General features: G+C 42.5%; 1 protein-coding gene across 1 annotated transcript in view; it reads left to right on the forward strand.

The window, feature by feature from the left end:
• Positions 1–19,022, forward strand: part of MLIP (muscular LMNA interacting protein) — a 394,933-nt gene that overhangs the window by 70,805 nt on the left and 305,106 nt on the right. The window contains exon 2 of the mRNA XM_056565747.1: positions 3,183–3,317. Coding sequence (XP_056421722.1) covers positions 3,273–3,317 — 45 coding nt within the window. The 5' untranslated portion in view covers positions 3,183–3,272. The remainder of the gene's footprint in view (positions 1–3,182; positions 3,318–19,022) is intronic.

Genomic DNA, 19,022 nt, shown 5'->3' on the forward strand with positions numbered 1-19,022 from the left:
AGGGCTTAAACTCACACAGGCTTAGGGTGCATGCACACCATGTTTTTGCAATACAGTTCCCGTATTAGGTTTTTGATGAAAAACAGATTCTTCAAAACCGGACAAAACTGTATCAAAATGTATGTACAAATTTCAACCCGTATATGGTTAAAAACCGTATACGGTTTAAAAATGATGCCCAGATGCATCCGTTTTTTAAGAAAAAAACTTATAAGTTTTTACCTTTTCACTCCATTTTGAATAAAGTTTCACTTGTTTGATTGAAATTCCAAGAAAAAAAAACTGTATAAAGTCAAAAGCCGTATGGTGCAAACCGGATGGAACCGTACATATATACGGTTCTGTACGGTTCCCATTGACTCCCATGTTAAAAAAAACTTTAATACAGTTTAATACGTTTTTTTTTACCTGGACCAAGAAATGGTGTAGTCTATGGATTTGGGTACAGGTAAAAAAAACTGACAAAACCATGTGAGATGCAAAACGGACTAAACCGGATGATGCGTTTGACATACGGTTTACAATATTAAAGGGGTTATCCTCCATAAGGTGATTTTAGTATGTACCTGGCAGACAGTAATGGACATGCTTAGGAAGGATCTGCACTTGTCTCGGGGTTAAATGGCTATGTTGTGAGATTACCATTGTGGCTAGCTTTTTGTGAACTGGTATTTTCTTTTAGAGTTTTCTTCTTTGCCTACAAATCCCATAATTCCATTTTCTTCCCTCCCACACATCAGCCACCCCACCCATTGAAACATAAATGAGCTGCATCCATTCAAAAGATCTGTGGTTTTCAATCAGGGTGCCTACAGCTGTTGCATTAGTTGCAGATTGATCTCTCCCACCAAGCAATTGCTCCACCCATTGAAGGAGACAGGCTCCCTGTCATCAGCTGACTAGTGAATCATGTCCCGGCCACATTGCAACCTTGGAAAAATCTGAGACAACAGTAATTTTTTATGCTGTTAAAAATAAATATTGGGGGGAAAATCACATAAGAATTGTGAGAAAACTGTCACACACACACACAGGTAAAGATGCTGTATTATGAACTACACTAACTTTATAGCCCCTATAGCATAGTCAAATAAAAAAAAATCCTGGAATATTTTGCCTAGGTAACGCAGAGACAGTTACTGTAAAAGGTGGGGTACTTCTCATCCCAGTTGCGTCGATCCCCACTCCATCTGGGCTGTGACATATAATGCAGTTCTCATGCTTGCGCACCTTATGGTGGTTTAATGGTGTTCACAAAGGATACTTGAGATAGGTTGGAGTGAGACCCACTGGGTCCATCTGCACTGATGCGGCTTCTGCCATGGGGCTGGGGGGTGCTTCAGCAGCAGCGCCTGCATGTGCTTCCTCACGGTGGAAAGACTGGGGCCTAGGCAGGGGTGCAACAAGTCTAAGTTCTGCTATTGCAGGGTTAGGTAGCATGGGCTGAATTTTTTCCCCTGCCATCGCCTTTGGATTGAACAGTCCATGTGGGTTGGCTCAGCCCTCTGAGGGAAAATACACGGTAGGCAATTGTGTCAGATTTTCTGGGTGTGTTAAAGCACTGCTTATGTCCCTCTTGAGCTTTGGATGGGGGTATACTCCACGATTTCTACGCTACCAGAGAGTGCTGGTGTGGGGGCAGGAAGTCCCATTTGACAGCCCTTTGGTTAACTAAGAGAGTCCCCCCATGGTGGCAGTCCATTATTGTCCCAAATCCTCAGGCCCGATCAAACTTTACAACAGTGGCTCTTTGCCTTTCTAAGGGAGGTTCCCGGGCCATGGGTGATCTAACATGCGCATGTACATCGCCTCTAGGAATTTCTTTGTCAGACCCTTGCTTCTGCCGTACCTTGTAAGCGGGGATGACATAGGGCAGCAGCATAATGGGGCCCTTGGCAACATACACCATGATGCGGGGGATAGGGCATCCTCACCAGGTGCTTCATGCTTTGGGGTCATCAATGAGCCCCACGTGGGTGGACATGGGACTGCCAGCTCCTCCAGTGTCTGCGGCCTTGGCAGGCTTCCAGGGACTGGGGTGCGGAGCACAGGTCGCCAACTTACTGCTTTCTCTTTTGGCTTCATTCTCGCAAGCTGGACTGAACAGACTGCACTTCTTGGTTTCTTTTATGGGGATCTAAACCGAAATGGCCACCGACAGAAAATACATCATTTGTCCCCTTTAACCGTCCCCTGTGCAACAGAGGGACAATCCTTTGAGTTCCACCTAGGGCTTGCAACTGGGCAAGTTCCACCTAGGGCTTGCCCCACCCAGGGGGTGGGGCACTGACATTCGCCGGCTTTCTTTGCATGCTTGGTGAGAAAGACTTTATTGTGAAGTTGAAACGTATTTGATAGGTGAATAAAAACACTTCCACTTTTACTTTTTGGAATTGTATGGTCGTGGTCAGGTCTTGAGGACTGGGCACCCCGGGACTTGAAGTCCAAATCATCTACTCCATATGGTCTGTCAGTAGCATGTTGGCCCCACTTATGGCCATTGGCCCCACACTTGTCACTTTTCAAAAGCGGTTGAGATAAAAGTTACAAATTTTACAGCAAATATGGCGCCTGCAAGAATTTGTGCCTTTTTATTGTCAAATTACTGATCCAAAGCTCTAGATCAATAGTCTACAATCTGTAACTACACATTCCAGCAAGGCAGGACAGATGTTTTGCAACATCTGGAGATCCATAGTTTGGAAACCACTGCTTTAGATCATTTTCCCCCATAAATGTTTTAGTGGCAAAATGCATACTATTATAATAAAAGGAGAATATACAGAGGATGACCAACCTTCTGCTGGAACGTGTCACAAAGTGTCACAGACAGACCAGCTTGCCAACACATTTCTCCTGGACAGTAACGCACTGGTTATATTTACTCCGGTATTTTTAGAAGGTCTATGTTTGCTATCATATAAAATAGTAAGCTTCATATTATTAAACATTTTATATGCATATTTTCATTTTGTCTTTTTGACCACTGATCACAAAAGAAAATCACAGTAATGTAGTTGCTAAAGTGTTCAGATAAAAATGAGAAAGCATAGCTTTGAAATTGAGCTTGGTCTCATGTGAATTGTTATCTGAAGCCAGCTGCCTCCTTTCTCCCGGGACTCTATTTGTGTGTTTCATGGACCTATAATTGGAAAGCCGTGTTAACAAGAAGTTATCTGTAGGACAGTCCGGCAGTGCCGTGCCTTGGGAACAGTGATAACCGACAAGCAAGTAACAAGATGGCTTTACTGCACAAAGGGCTTTCTGATTAAATGGATTGTCAGAAGAAGAATAGGTCCCTATCAGACAAGACTATGGTAAGATTGGCCATGGACTGCTGTAGAAACATGCTTATTTCTTGCTGAGCCAGGCAGCTGTCGTAACGTGAGTTGTTTTTTTTGCTGTTCTAAAACTCCAGCTGTATACACCTGCTAGTAAACTGGCTTTAAAAAGTAATAAAAACTGAGTACTAGGAACTGTCAACTGAGATGTTCTTGCGTTCTATACACCACAGAGTATATATATATATATATATATATATATATATATATATATATATGTTTTATTGTACTTTGTGACTTTATAAGTTAAAAGTTCTTGAACCTTTAACATATATGGGGAGATTTATCAAAAACTGTGCAGAGGAAGAGTGGTGCAGTTGCTCATTGCAACCAATCAGATAGTTTCTTTCATTTTTCTCAGAAGAAATCTGATTGCCATGGGCAACTGCACCACTTTTCCTCTGCACAGTTTATGATAAATCTCCCCCATAATGCTTAAAATTGATGTGTAAATACTAATATGGAATCATTCGCTTCTACTGTTGCTACTTTTGTGTTGCAGTTTTTCTGTCATCATCAGCCTTGTTTTTTCCAGTGCATACTCCACTTATCTCATGTTTCTCTTTAGGTTCCCTTCTCAGCGTCAGATGTCATATTTATAGCTTGTTGTGAAAGCTCTGCTCTGACAGGAACCACTGTAGATGAAGCACTGGGGCTGGTTGTTTGTTTTCATTAGAGATTAGGAGACCAGTGACTAAGTAACTTCTTTGATATTTCAGCAGTATGTTCATTTTATGAATTAACGATAAAGTTCCTATGTAACATTAGTTACTATGTGTCATTGGGTTCATCATATCAAAATTTTTGATATGGCTTTTGGTTCATCGCATCACAATATACAACACAAAGCTGAAACAGCAAAGACATAGTCTGTGGCACTGACCTCTTAAATGTGTTAAAGGGGTACTCCAACCCTAGACATCTTATCCCCTATCCAAAGGATAGGGGATAAGAAGTCTGATCGCAGGGGTCCCGCCGCTGGGGACCTCCGCAATATAGCATGCAGCACCCACCTGTATCTGCTTCTGGCAACGCTGGAGGTTCTGGCTTTCGACCACGGGAACGGAAGATCGTGACATCACGACTCCGCCCCCATGTGATGTCACACCCCGGGTCAGGACAGGTGCGTGATAGCTATTTCGCGGCGCGCATGCCTGGTGCTTCCTCAGACCACGCCTCCTGTGACACCGGCAGCCAGGTACATACACTTCCTCCTGACTGCATCACAGGTAAGGGTGTTACATAGTTACATAGTTAGTACGGTCGAAAAAAGACATATGTCCATCAAGTTCAACCAGGGAATTAAGGGGTAGGGGTGTGGCGCGATATTGGGGAAGGGATGGGATTTTATATTTCTTCATAAGGATTAATGTTATTTTGTTCCAGGAATGTATCTAATCCTGTTTTAAAGCTGTTAATTGTTCCTGCTGTGACCAGTTCCTGAGGTAAACCGTTCCATAAATTCACAGTCCTCACGGTAAAGAAGGCGTGTCGCCCCTTGAGACTAAACTTTTTCTTCTCCAGACGGAGGGAGTGCCCCCTCGTCCTTTGGGGGGGGTTTAACCTGGAACGGTTTTTCTCCATATTTTTTGTATGGGCCATTTATATACTTATATACGTTTATCATATCCCCCCTTAAACGTCTCTTCTCAAGACTAAACAATTGTAACTCCTTTAATCGCTCCTCATAGCTAAGATGATCCATGCCCCATATTAGTTTAGTCGCGCGTCTCTGCACCCTTTCCAACTCCGCAGTGTCCCTTTTATGGACAGGTGCCCAAAACTGAACAGCATATTCCAGGTGAGGCCGTACCAATGTTTTATAAAGGGGGAGTATTATGTCCCTGTCCCTTGAGTCCATGCCTCTTTTTATACATGACAATATCCTGCCGGCTTTGGAAGCAGCAGCCTGACATTGCATGCTATTCTGTAGTCTGTGATCTACAAGTACACCCAGATCCTTCTCTACCAGTGACTCTGACAGTTTAATCCCCCCTAAGACATACGATGCATGCAGGTTATTAGTACCCAGATGCATAACTTTACATTTATCCACATTGAATCTCATTTGCCAAGTGGATGCCCAGACACTTAGTCTATCCAAGTCATCCTGTAACTTATGCACCTCCTCTATAGACTGTACTGTGCTACAAAGCTTGGTGTCATCTGCAAAGATAGAAACAGAGCTGTTACTACCATCCTCTATATCATTGATAAATAAATTAAACAACAGCGGGCCCAGTACAGAACCCTGGGGCACACCACTAATAACCGGGGACCAATCAGAGTACAAATCATTGACCACCACTCTCTGGGTACGATCCATGAGCCTGTGTTCAATCCAGTTACAAACTAAAATTTCCAAACCCAAAGACCTTAACTTACCTGTCAGACGTCTATGAGGGACAGTATCAAGTGCTTTAGCAAAATCCAGAAACACTATATCCACAGCCATTCCTCTGTCAAGGCTTCTACTCACCTCTTCATAAAAGCAAATTAGATTGGTTTGACAACTCCTATCCTTAGTAAACCCATGCTGGCTATCACTTATAATACTATTATTCCCTATGTATTCCTGTATGTAATCCCTTATAAGTCCTTCAAACAATTTACCCACAATGCACGTTAAACTTACCGGTCTATAGTTTCCTGGGGAAGACCTAGAGCCCTTTTAGAAGATTGTCCCTTGGCACAATACCAGACACCAGAGAATCTCTAAATATCATGAACAGGGGTACAGATATTACTGAACTTACCTCTCTAAGAACTCTTGGGTGCAATCCATCTGGCCCTGGAGATTTGCTTACATTTATATTACTTAACTTACCTTGTACCATCTCTACATTAAGCCAGTTCAGTACATTACATGATGTGTTACCCGCACTGACCTGGCCAATGTCAGCTCCTTTTTCCATAGTGTATACAGAACTAAAGAACCCATTCAGTAGCTCCGCCTTCTCTTGATCGCCTGTGACAACCTCCCCATTATCATTATTAAGGGGTCCTACATGCTCTGTCCTTGGTTTTTTTGCATTTATATATCTAAAAAAATATTTAGGATTAGTTTTGTTTTCTTTGGCCACCTGTCTCTCGTTTAGAATTTTTGCTGTTTTTATTACATTTTTACAGATTTTATTAAGCTCTTTGTACTGTTTAAATGTTATCGCTGACCCATCAGATTTGTATTTTTTAAGGCAATTTTTTTTTATGTTTATTGCTCTTTTAACATCATTTGTCAGCCATGTAGGATTTAGTTTTAATCGTTTATATTTGTTCCCCTTTGGTATATATTTAGCTGCATAGTTATTTAGAGTTGATTTAAAGATGTCCCATTTACCTTCTGTATCAGTATTTGAGAACACCTCCCCCCAGTCTATGTCCTGTAGTGCAGCCCTCAGCCCAGGGAAGTTTGCCTTTTTAAAGTTATATGTTTTTGCCTTCCCTGCCTGTCTTTGTTTTCTACATTTTAAGTCAAAAGTAACTATATTGTGGTCGCTATGACCAAGGTTTTCCTGCACAGTTACATTACCAATCAGCTCTGCGTTGTTGGAAATGATCAGATCCAACAAGGCATCACTTCTTGTTGGGTCCTCCACAAACTGGCCCATAAAATTATCCTGCCATAAATTTAGGAATTGACGCCCCTTTGTAGTTTTAGCCAACCCCGGACCCCAATCTATATCTGGATAGTTAAAATCTCCCATTATTACCACTGTACCTGCCCGGGCAGCCCTCTCTATTTGTTTATGAAGCCGAACTTCTATCTCTTCAGTGATATTAGGGGGTCTGTAGATTACCCCAAATATTATTTTTTCAGTATTTCCCTCTTTTGTAATTCTACCCACAGTGATTCCACCTCCTCAAAATCATCACACACTATGGCATCGTTCACACTGACTTTCATACCACTTCTTACATACAGACAGACTCCACCACCTTTTCTGTTCATTCTATTCTTGCGAAACAATGTAAACCCCTGCAGATTGACAGCCCAGTCATGCGAGGAGTCCAGCCATGTCTCAGTGACCCCAACTATATCAATATGTTCCTCCAGTATCAAGGCCTCAAGCTCCCCCATTTTATTTGCTAGGCTTCTGGCATTTGTGAACATACACTTTACATTTCCATCCTTTATGTTATTGGGGTTAATGGGATTCAAGGGTGTAAGTTTTATTTTCCTATGAAGCCTATTCCTATTAACTATTCTAACCCCTCCCTCCGCTCCACCCCAGGTACATTTATAATTCCCACCTCTCTATCTATACTATCTTCCCCCTCTTTGCTGTAGGTTAAACACTCCTCCACCCTTCTAGCCATCTTCTCCCCAAGCAAAGCTGCACCCTCCCCATTGAGGTGCAGCCCGTCCCTACGGTAGAGCCGTAACCGACAGCGAAGTCAGCCCAGTTCTCCATGAACCCAAACCCTTCCTTCCTACACCAGCTTCTGAGCCACTTGTTTACCTCCCTGATCTCCCGCTGCCTCTCTGGTGTGGCTCGTGGTACTGGTAGTATTTCAGAAAATACTACCTTGGAGGTCCTTGCCTTAAGCTTGCGGCCTAAGTCCCTGAAATCATTTTTAAGGACACTCCACCTACCTCTTACTTTGTCATTGGTGCCAATATGTACCATGACTGCTGGGTCCTCTCCAGCCCCGCCCAGCAACCTGTCAACCCGATCTGCGATGTGCCGAACTCGTGCGCCAGGCAGACAACACACTGTTCGGCGATCCCGGTCTTTGTGACAGATTGCCCTGTCTGTCCCCCTAATAATTGAGTCCCCCACCACTAGTACCTGTCTGGCCTGCCCTGTACTCCTCCCTCCCTCCTTACTGGAGCAGACACCCCCCTGGCGGTCAGAGGCGGTATCCTGCTGCAGTTCTGCTAGCTCTGTAATGGCATCCCCCTCATCTGCCAAGCGGGCAAACTTGTTGGGGTGTGCCAGTTCAGGACTAGCCTCCCTGACACTTTTTCCCCTACCCCTCTTTCTAACTGTAACCCAGATAACTGCCTGACTGTCCTGCAACTCCGTCCCACTGTCCTCCCCACCTCTATTCCCGAGAGTGCCTGCTCAGTGAGCACGAGACTCCTCTCCATGTTGTTAATGCTTCTCATTGTTGCCAGTCGCCCCTCTAGATGCAGGATCTGGGCTTCCAAACGGACAACTAGCACACATCTCGCACAACAATATGCACCCTCAAACTGTTTTTCAAGGATTGCATACATTGAACAGGATGTACATTGGACTGCATTTTCCAACATGGAGGCCATCTAGTTATGGGGATTTCACAAATGTATAGGAAAAAACAGACAGTCAAAATTACACTTAAAATTTTTTGTAGACCTTGTGGGTTCAGAAATTAACACTCACAGCGATCTCAACCTCCTGCTTTCAAACTCCTGTTTTCGTAACTCCTCTTTCACGCCCCCTCTTACACAGCAACACTCAGAAGAGCAAGCTCTCAATAAGAGTCCCAAGCTAAGATTTATACACCTGTGCCCAATCTACTCCTCCTCCCCTTAGAGGTGGAACAGAGAAAAAAAAAATGAAAAAGGGTGTTTAAACTCTAATAGTTATCCCACTATGTGCAAAAGAGAAAGACTTACCCAAAATATGAATGTGGACTATAGGCAGTCGCACCCACTCCACAGATTCACTCCGCACAACAGATAATCACAGTTTTTGTAACTCCTCTTTCACGCCCCCTCTTACACAGCAACACTCAGAAGAGCAAGCTCTCAATAAGAGTCCCAAGCTAAGATTTATACACCTATTCATCTTAGTGCTCACTAAAACTACATCCAAAACTACAAAATGGACATTAAAAACAATCTGTATATTAACAATGAAAATTATCACAAACTTTCATTGTGGAAGCGAATTAGAGGAAGGGACTCAAGTCTAGACGATCATTAAAGCCCAATTGACCCTGCACATTAGTACGCAGGATCCATTTTGCTTCTCGTCTCAGCAGTTCCTTGCGTACATCCAAACCTGAAACTTATTTGATTCTTTCAAGACCCAGAAATTTTAAAGCCTTTGCATCAACAGCATATGTGTGATGAGATGTGGGGAGCCTTTTTGAGTCTTGATTGAGTGGAAGTGTTCTCTGAACCTCATATGTTGAGGACGTATAGTACATCCTATATAAAATCTCATTCAGCTACAAAAAATAGCGTACACTACATGCAAGGTTCTGCAACATATCATGTCTTTTAGCTCACTCTGAACACCACCTAAACAAATCGTCTCACCTATGTAGACATAAGAACACCAGTTAAATGTTCCACATTTGTACATCGCTGGAGTAAGGGACCTCTGTAGTCTTGTGGTCTTTCTTTACTCTTTATCATTAAAAGTGCTACTTGTCCAATTACATTCTGGATGATGCCATCAAATCTGTTCTTTAAAAAGGACTTAATTTTTGCATAACAGAAGAATTTGATCCTGTTAATTTTGAGATAGAGCTGTTCCATGTCATACGTAAACTAGCCTTAAAAAAGTTTTTCCTTAATAAACCGTGTATCAGCAGTAGAACAGAAGGTGAAGTTCCAATAAGTATAGGCCCATTGGGTTTTATTGCCCTGAAAGATGCTCCCCCCGCTGATTTAGAATGTTTAGGCATGTTGATGGATCTGCTGGGAGAGGAGCAAGTGTGTAATGAATCTGAGGCAGATAGCTTATTGGTCCTCGAGTTCACCGATAGGGTTAAATCTACCTTCTGCCCCCCCCCAGGTGTCAACGGGAAGCAGTATTGATGTATTTCATAAAAGAGTCCTTGCTGATTTAAAATCTTTGAGGTACCCTTTGGATCTCCCTAATCTAACTAGGGAAGAGACAGCAGCTATTGAGAGGCCAAGAAAATGTGACAATGTGATTGCGAAATAATTGGACAAAGGTGGTAATGTGGTTTTGCTAGAAAAAGAGTACAAGAAGCTAATATGCAATTAGGTGATGCTAGATGTATTAAAAAAAATTCCGAGAACCCCCTTACTAGATTCACCTCCTAACTACCTATGTAGAAAAAAATGTAATCTCTAAAACAAATGGGTGACAAACTATTACTTTTAAATCCAAAACCAGCTAGCTGGTATTTTTTGCCCAAAACTCACATAACGTTAATGTCCCCACCCGGGAGACATATTGTCTCCAGGGTGGGGTCACTGACAGAGCCAATGTCCAGGTTCATAGACTGGTTGCTGCACCCTCTTCTTGTGGAGCTACCGAGTGTATTCAAGGAAACCAATAACTTTCTCCATACCATTGAAGGTTTGAGTTGACCTAAAAAAGGCATATTGGTGTCCTTGGATATAGAATCACTCTATACAAGCATACCGCAGGAACATAGTGTAGAAACCATCAGGAAGTTTCTCTACTCCTCGGACAAATAGCAGGATTTGCCTAAATTTTATTTGCGATGCCCTGTTGTTTATTTTGACATGCTATTTTTTTAGGTTCGGTGAGACATGGTACATTCAAACGGAAGGCGTGGCCATGGGTATACCAGTTGCTTGTACCCTGGCCAACCTCTATGTGGCAATGTTTGAAAAGTGTTACATTTTCTCTAAGAGCAACCGGTATCAGAAATATATAGCATGTTGTTGGCAATTTGTTGATGATGTCTATGGGGGACGTAGCCAAATTCAATGAGTTTGTGACGTCACTAAATAATGACACTGACATGAATCTCACTTTTACCTCTAAGATAGGCCCAAGAGAACTTGAGTTCCTTGACATGCTCATGGTGATAGAAGACAACAATATGGTCACTAAGGGCTATCGTAAGCTGACTGCTTGCTATTCATTGCTCCACTTTGAGAGCTATCACCCCGAGCATGTCAAATGAGCTGTCCCTTATAGGCAATTTTTAAGGCTCAAGAGAAAAAACAGCAGGGACCAGGACTATCGAACACAAGCTGAGGAATTAAAGGAACGATTGCTCTAAAGGGGTTAGCCTCAACAGGTACTTTTGAAAGCAATTGAAAGTGGAAAAAAATCTGTCAGGATGCCAAAATAAATATAAAAACACAGATAGAACTTCCACAAAACCCTCTCCTAAACCCTCTTGTTTATCATTTTCATTAAGATACAGCCCAATGGCTACCAAAATAAAGAAATCCATTTTTGACAGTTGGCTTCTAATTAAAAATGACCCGGATCTTTCAGAGGTAGCAAGTAATAGACCAATGATAAGTTTCAAAAAAAGTAAGAATTTAAGGGATGTCCTAGTAAGTAGTACTTTCAAAGATATAAGAGTAAAGAAAGACACCAAGAATTGGTAGCAGTGGTCCCTTACTCCAGCAATGTTCAAATGTGGAACATGTAACTGGTGTCCTTATGTCTACGTAGACAAGACCATTTGTTTAGGTGGTGTTCAGATTGAGCTAATAGACATGATAAGTTGCAGAACCTTGCATGTAGGCGATTAGGCGATTTAGGTGACTGCCTAAGGCCTCGCGCTAAAAGGGGCCTCGCGGCTGCCTAGATGGTGTAATTAGAGACCTGCGGGCCCCCCTGCCACTATAGTATACAATGGCCGCAGGTCGTGCCCGGGCCTGAAGGGGAGGCTTGTCGGAGTCCTGGCGCTAGTCTCAAAAGCCCCCCCCCGGCGCTAGTCTCAACCCCCCCCCGGCGCTAGTCTCAACCCCCCATTCCCTCCCCCCGAGCTTCTACCACCCGCTGCCGAGACGTAAACCCCCTCCCTCTCCCTCTCAGCGTACACAGCGCATGCAGTGCAGGCACTACAGGCACGCTCCCTTGTAGTGAGCGCAGCGCTGCCTCTGCCGGGACCCTCCTCGCTGATCTTCATGGTGGCCGCAGGTGAGTGAGGAGGGGTTAATTTAGTTTGGGATCTGGAGGAGCGGTGGGGGCTTACATTTTGGCCTGGGGGGGTTGGGCGGGGGGGTTATTTTCGGTTCTGGAGGAGCTGGGGGGGGGGGGTTAGATTTGAGGTCCGGAGGCAGAGTGTGTATGTATAATGTGTGTGTGTGTGTATGTACTGTATGTAAGATGTCTGTGTATGTACTGTATTTATGGTGTATGTATGATGTCTGTGTATGTACTGTATGTATGCTGTATGTATGATGTCTGTGTATATACTGTATGTATGGTGTATGTATGATTTCTGTGTATGTACTGTATGTATGGTGTATGTATGATGTCTGTGTATGTACTGTATGTATGATGTCTGTGTATGTACTGTATGTATGGTGTATGTATGATGTCTGTGTATATACTGTATGTATGGTGTATGTATGATGTCTGTGTATGTACTGTATGTATGGTGTCTGTGTATGTACTGTATGTATGGTGTATGTATGATGTCTGTGTATGTACTGTTTGTATGGTGTATGTATGATGTCTGTGTATGTACTGTATGTATGGTGTCTGTGAATGTACTGGATGTATGGTGTATGTATGATGTCTGTGTATGTACTGTATGTATGGTATATGTATGATGTCTGTGTATATACTGTATGTATGGTGTATGTATGATGTCGGTGTATGTACTGTATGTATGGTGTATGTATGATGTCTGTGTATGTACTGTATGTATGGTGTATGTATGATGTCTGTGTATGTGCTGTATGTATGGTGTATGTATGATGTCTGTGTATGTACTGTATGTATGTGTATGTATGATGTCTGTGTATGTACTGTATATATGGTGTATGTATGATGTGTATGTACTGTATGTATTATGTGTGTACTCAACATGTATGATGTTTGGAGATGTTTGTAAGCTACAAGGATGTATGTATGATGTGTGGAGATATATTATGCAGGGGGGGGAATCTGGAGGTGGCGGGTGTATGTATGATGTATGTATAATGTGTGTATATATTTATTATGCATGTGTGGCGGATGCGGTCTGTATGTATGTATGATGTGTGTGTATGTATGTGTGATATATGAATCATGTTCATGTATGATGTGTGTGCATGAATGATAGATGTGTGTAAGCAACATGCATGTATCTATGATGTGTGGAGATGTGTGTAAACTAGAAGGATGTATGATGTGTGGCGATGTATTATGCGGGGGGGATCTGGAGGTTGCGGGTGTATGTATGATGTTTTTATGTATGATGTGTATGTATGATGTGTGTGTTTGTATGTATTATGCATGTGGGGGGCAGAGGCAGCGTATGTATGTATGATGTGTGTATGTACTGTATGTATGATGTATGAATGATGTGTGTGTATGTATGAATGATAGATGTGTGTAAGCAGAGGAGCCAGTAGGAGGACAGAGGGGTTTGGAGGAAGACAGAGGGGTCTGGAAGAGGACAGGTGTGATTAGATAAACTGAAAAGAAACAGTGTGTAACAGTATTAGTATTACTATTATGAAGGGATTATCATATTTGGAAGGTAGTGTGTGGCATATGTGAGTTCTATTCAGAGGGTACAGCGTATATAGCATGGTTATTTTTGAGGGTTTATATTCAGGGGTACAGTGGGTGGCAGCATTACATTCATGCTACAGTGTGGCACTATTATATTCAGAGAGTACAGTGTGTGGCAGGATTGTATTCAAAGGGTAAAGTATGTGGCAGTATTATATTCAGAGAGTACAGTGTGTGGCAGTATTATATTCAGGGGGTATAGTAGGAGGCAGTATTGTATTCAGGGGTACAGTGGGTGGCAGTATTATATTTAGGGGGGCAGTAGATGGCAGTATTATATTAAGGGGGTATAGTGGGTGGCAGTATTATATCCAGGGGGTACAGTGTGTGGCAGTATTATATTCAGGGGGTACAGTGGGTGGCAGTATTATATTCAGTGGGTACAGTGGATGGTAATTTTCTGTTCAGGGGATACAGTGGTTGGCAGTATTATATTCAGGGGGTACAGTGTGGGGCAGTATTATATTCAGGGGATACAGTGTGTGGCAGTATTATATTCAGGGGGTACAGTATTTAGCAGAATAATAATGATTATTTTCTTCATACAGAGGATGAGGATCTACTGACAAAGTGAGAACCTATGATGTCCGGGTGTCAGACTCTGCAGAGAAGATGGAGCTGGAAGAAGTCCTGACGTCTGAACCAGATGAAGAAGAAAAGAAAAGACAACAGAGAAGACGTCACTCGGGTTACTGATATCACTGTGTATTCTCCTGACTGTCCCATCAGAGCTGAAGTCACTTGTTAGTCACTTGCAAGTTCTGCAGTGATGATAGGTAGTGTTGAGCGGCATAGGCCATATTCGAATTCGCGAATATTCGCGAATATATGGACGAATATTCGTCATATTCGCGAATATTCGCATATTCGTAACATTCTCGTTTTATTTTCGCATATGTGAATATTCGCGTGTGCGAAAATTAACATATGCGAAAATTCGCATGTACAAAATTTACATAAGTGAAAATTCGCATATGCGGAAATTAGCATATGCAAATTTTCGCATATGCGAAAATTCGCACACCGGTCTCACACAGTAGTATTAGAGCCTTCTTACACCACATAAGCTGGAAGCAGAGAGGGATGATCACTGTTATGTGTACTGTGAAAAAAATAAAAATAAAAAAAACGAATATTCGTAATTACGAATATATAGCGCTATATTCGCGAATATTCGCGAATTCGCGAATATGCGATATTCGCGAATAAAATTCGAATTGCGAATATTCGCGAGCAACACTAATGATAGGTGACGATGTACCCTAATCTGTGGCTCTCCAGCTGTTGCTAAGCTACAACTACCATAATGCCTGAGGTTCTCCAGACATGAAGGGAGTTATAGCTTTATAACAGCTGGAGAGCAACTGGAACCAAGGTGATTGGTGGGGGTCCCAGCAGTTGGACCCCCACTAGAAAAATGGGCTGCTTATTCTTAAATGCCTGGGCCTGTGTTTTGTCTGTCCGGCCCTGACTGTTAGTCACTTATAATGTTGTATTCTCCTGACTATGTCCCATCAGTGCTGTAGTCACTGATATCTTTGTGCGGCCGAGAAAGGGAAAGGAGAGCAAAGAAAAAGGAACGAAAGCAATAAAAAGTTGTCTCCTTGACTGACATCAGAATTGAAGTTTTAAGCCAATCCAATGCTTTCCTATGGGAAAGCACTGTGATTGACTGAGATCATCAATTTAGGTTATGGAAATAACAAGAAAAAAATGGAGGACAGCGCCTCGTGTAATTCCGATGGGTCACGTATTATATGAAACACAGCAGATAATGTGCTCACCTTATGTGAACCTTTGGTTCATGCATATGTCCCCTCCGTGGTGGGGTACTGGTGGATGGTCCGGAGCTGCAGCCTGCAGGTCGTGGCCGGGATCCTCCTGGGACTCCCAAAACGCGTCTTGTCCTTGTATCACCCCCAAATGTATGTGTCTGATTAAAATATCGTTGGACTATACAATCGGCATCTTCATTCATTTCTGACGTTCCGAGCAGCGCTGGCACAGAGGTCCTTTTTTCTTCTCTTATCCTGCGATTTAGATTATGTCAGCCAAATTGGTGCATCCAGCGCTGGCAGACTTGTGCAACTCTAGAATTAAGGTACCTTTTTTCTAAATTTAAAGGGGATGTGGGGTGCCACTATAGGGTCAGGAATACACATTTGTGTTCCTAAATCTATAGTGTTCTTTGAATACCCTGTTGACAACTTTATTTCAGTTTTAGGAAACACCAACAAGAATAACTGAGTAGTCAGACACATTTTTTTTTTATCTATAACCAATGTTTGTGTATAGCTATTTTGTAGAATAATTGAATTAGAAAAATAAGATTTCAAGAGCTGTGAATAGCGAGGTTATGATATATATTAAAGTTTGCCTTAAAATATGCAATTTATATAGTTAATTTTAATATCGCCTGCTTACTTTTTTTTTTTTTTTTTTATCGCGCTTGGGGGGCCTCAGACTTATTTTCGCCTAAGGCCTCAAAAAGTCTAGAGCCGCCTCTGGTACTATATGTTCTCTACATACGAGGTTCAGAGAACACGTCCACTCAATCAAGACACAAAAAGGCTCCCCATGTCTCATCACATATATTTCAGAAGAACATGCTGATGATGCAAAGGCTTAAAAATTTCTGGGTCTTAAAAGAATCATACAAGTTTCACATTTGGATAATTCATTTCCATCTAATTCGTTTCCATGAAGAAAGTTTGTGATAATTGTTATAGTTAATATACAGATTGTTTTTAATGTCCATTTTGTAGTTTTGGATGTAGTTTTAGTGAGCACTAAGACTAATATGTGTTACACGCTCTTACCTTTGACACAGTCAGCAGGAAGTGTATTTACCTGGCTGCCAGTGTCACAGGAGGTGTGGTCTGAGGAAACGCCAGATACGGCGCAAAATAGCTGTCACGCACCTGTCCTGACCCTGCGCCCTGTCACCGTTTTGTATACTGCACCCAAAGAATAAAGAAGCTGGTTGGTGATTGCAATATTTGTGACTGCCCCCCGTTATTTCTACTGTTATCGATGCACAATAAACAACACAGCAAGGGTGGGTGACTCAACTAATAAGTTAACAAGGGTGTTATTGTGTGCCAACCATGGCATAGAAATATGGAATGTGTTGGCAGATAAGAACCATTTGGCCCATCTAGTTTGCCCAATATTCTGAATACTAGTATTAGTCCTTGTCCCTACCTTTAAATGAAAGATAGCCTTATGCCTATGCCATGCATGCTTAAACTACTTCACTGTATTTGCAGTGACTAATTCTGCAGGAAGTCTATTCCATGCATCCACTACTTTTCAGTAAAGTAATCCTCATATTACTGCATAAACCTTTGCCCCTCTAATATAAAACTATGTCCTTTTGTGGTAGTTTTTCTTATTTTAAATACACTCTCCTTTATCATGTTGATTCCCTTTATTTATATAAAAGTTTTTATCATATCCCCTCCATCTCGTCTTTCTTCCAAGCTATACATGTTAATATTCTTGAACCTTCCCTGAAAAATGTTATCCTGCAAACCATATGCGAGTTTAGTAGCACTTCTCTGAACTCTCTCTAGAGTATCTATACCCTTCTGGAGATATGGCCTCCAGTACTGCGCACAATACTCCAAGTGAGGTCTCACCAGTGCTCTGTACAGTGGTGCGAGCTCTTTCTACTGCTAATACCTCTCCCTATACACCCAAGCATTCTACTAGAATTTCCCGCTTTTCTATGACATTATCTGCCAAACTTTAAGTCTTCTGAAATGACCCCTAAATCCCTTTCCTCAGATACTGAAGTTAGGACTGTATCAAATATCTTTATATTCTTTGGCTTTTTACGCCCAAGGTACAAATACAAATTCACAAGTATAAAAAAAAGAAGGAACACGTGAAAAAGCATAATGAATTATGCACACCTAAATGTTGCAAAAACATAATACAGTTTATTAGGTCACAAGAACAAAGGTACATCACATCTAAAAACACTTAAGGCTCAACAAAGAGCCTAACTACAACATGACAGGACCAATATCGGTCACTATCTGGATACCCTGTACAGTAATGATATATGCAAATAGCTGTCCCTCCTACAAACACTGTTCCTAGAGAAATGTACTATAATATAATATATGATCACCATCAGTAATGAATAAAGTGCCAAGTGCAAAAAACATATTGAAGAAAATGTACACTGCTTAAAAAAATAAAGGGAAGACTTAAACAACACAATGTAACTCCAAGTCAATCACACTTCTGTGAAATCACACTGTCCACTCAGGAAGCAACACTGGTTGTGAAAATGGAACAGACAACAGCTGGAAATTATAGGCAATTAGCAAGACAGCCCCAATAAAGGAGTGGTTCTGCAAGTGGTGACCACAGACCACTTCTCAGTTCCTATGCTTCCTGGCTGATGTTTTGGTCACTTTTAAATGCTGGCGGTGCTTTCACTCTAGTGGTAGCATGAGACAGAGTCTACAACCCACACAAGTGGCTCAAAAAGTACAGCTCATCCAGGATGGCACATCAATGCGAGCTGTGGTAAAAAGGTTTGCTGTGTCTGTCAACATAATGTCCAGAGCATGGAGGCTCTATCAGGAGACAGGCCAGTACATCAGGAGATGTGGAGAAGGCCGTAGTAGGGCAACAACCCAGGAGCAGGACCTCTACCTCCGCCTTTGTGCAAGGAGGAGCAGGAGGAGCACTGCCAGAGCCCTGCAAAATGACCTGCAGCAGGCCACAAATGTGCATATGTCCACTCAAATGGTCAGAAACAGACCTCATGAGAGTGGTATACGGGCCTGGCATCCATAGGTGGGGGTTGTGCTTACAGCCCAACACCATGCAGGACGTTTGGCATTTGTCAGAGAACACCAAGATTGGCAAATTCGCCACTGGTGCCCTGTGCTCTTCACAGATTAAAGCAGGTTCACACTGAGCATGTGACAGATGTGACAGAGTCTGGAGACGCCATGGAGAACGTTCTGCTGCTTGCAACATCCTCCAGTATGACCGGTTTGGTGGTGGGTTAGTAATGGTGTGGGGTGGCATTTCTTTGGGGGGCCGCACAGTCCTCCATGTGCTTGCCAGAGGTAGTCTGACTGCCATTAGGTACCGAGATGAGATCCTCAGACCCCTTGTGAGACCATATGCTGGTGCGGTTGGCCCTGGGTTCTTCCTAATACAAGACAATGGTAGACCTCATGTGGCTGGAGTGTGTCAGCAGTTCCTGCGAGAGGAAGGCATTGATGCTATGGACTGGCCCGCCTGTTCCCCA

This window comes from Hyla sarda, chromosome 3 (assembly GCF_029499605.1).
Source record: "Hyla sarda isolate aHylSar1 chromosome 3, aHylSar1.hap1, whole genome shotgun sequence".
NCBI lineage: Eukaryota > Metazoa > Chordata > Amphibia > Anura > Hylidae > Hyla > Hyla sarda.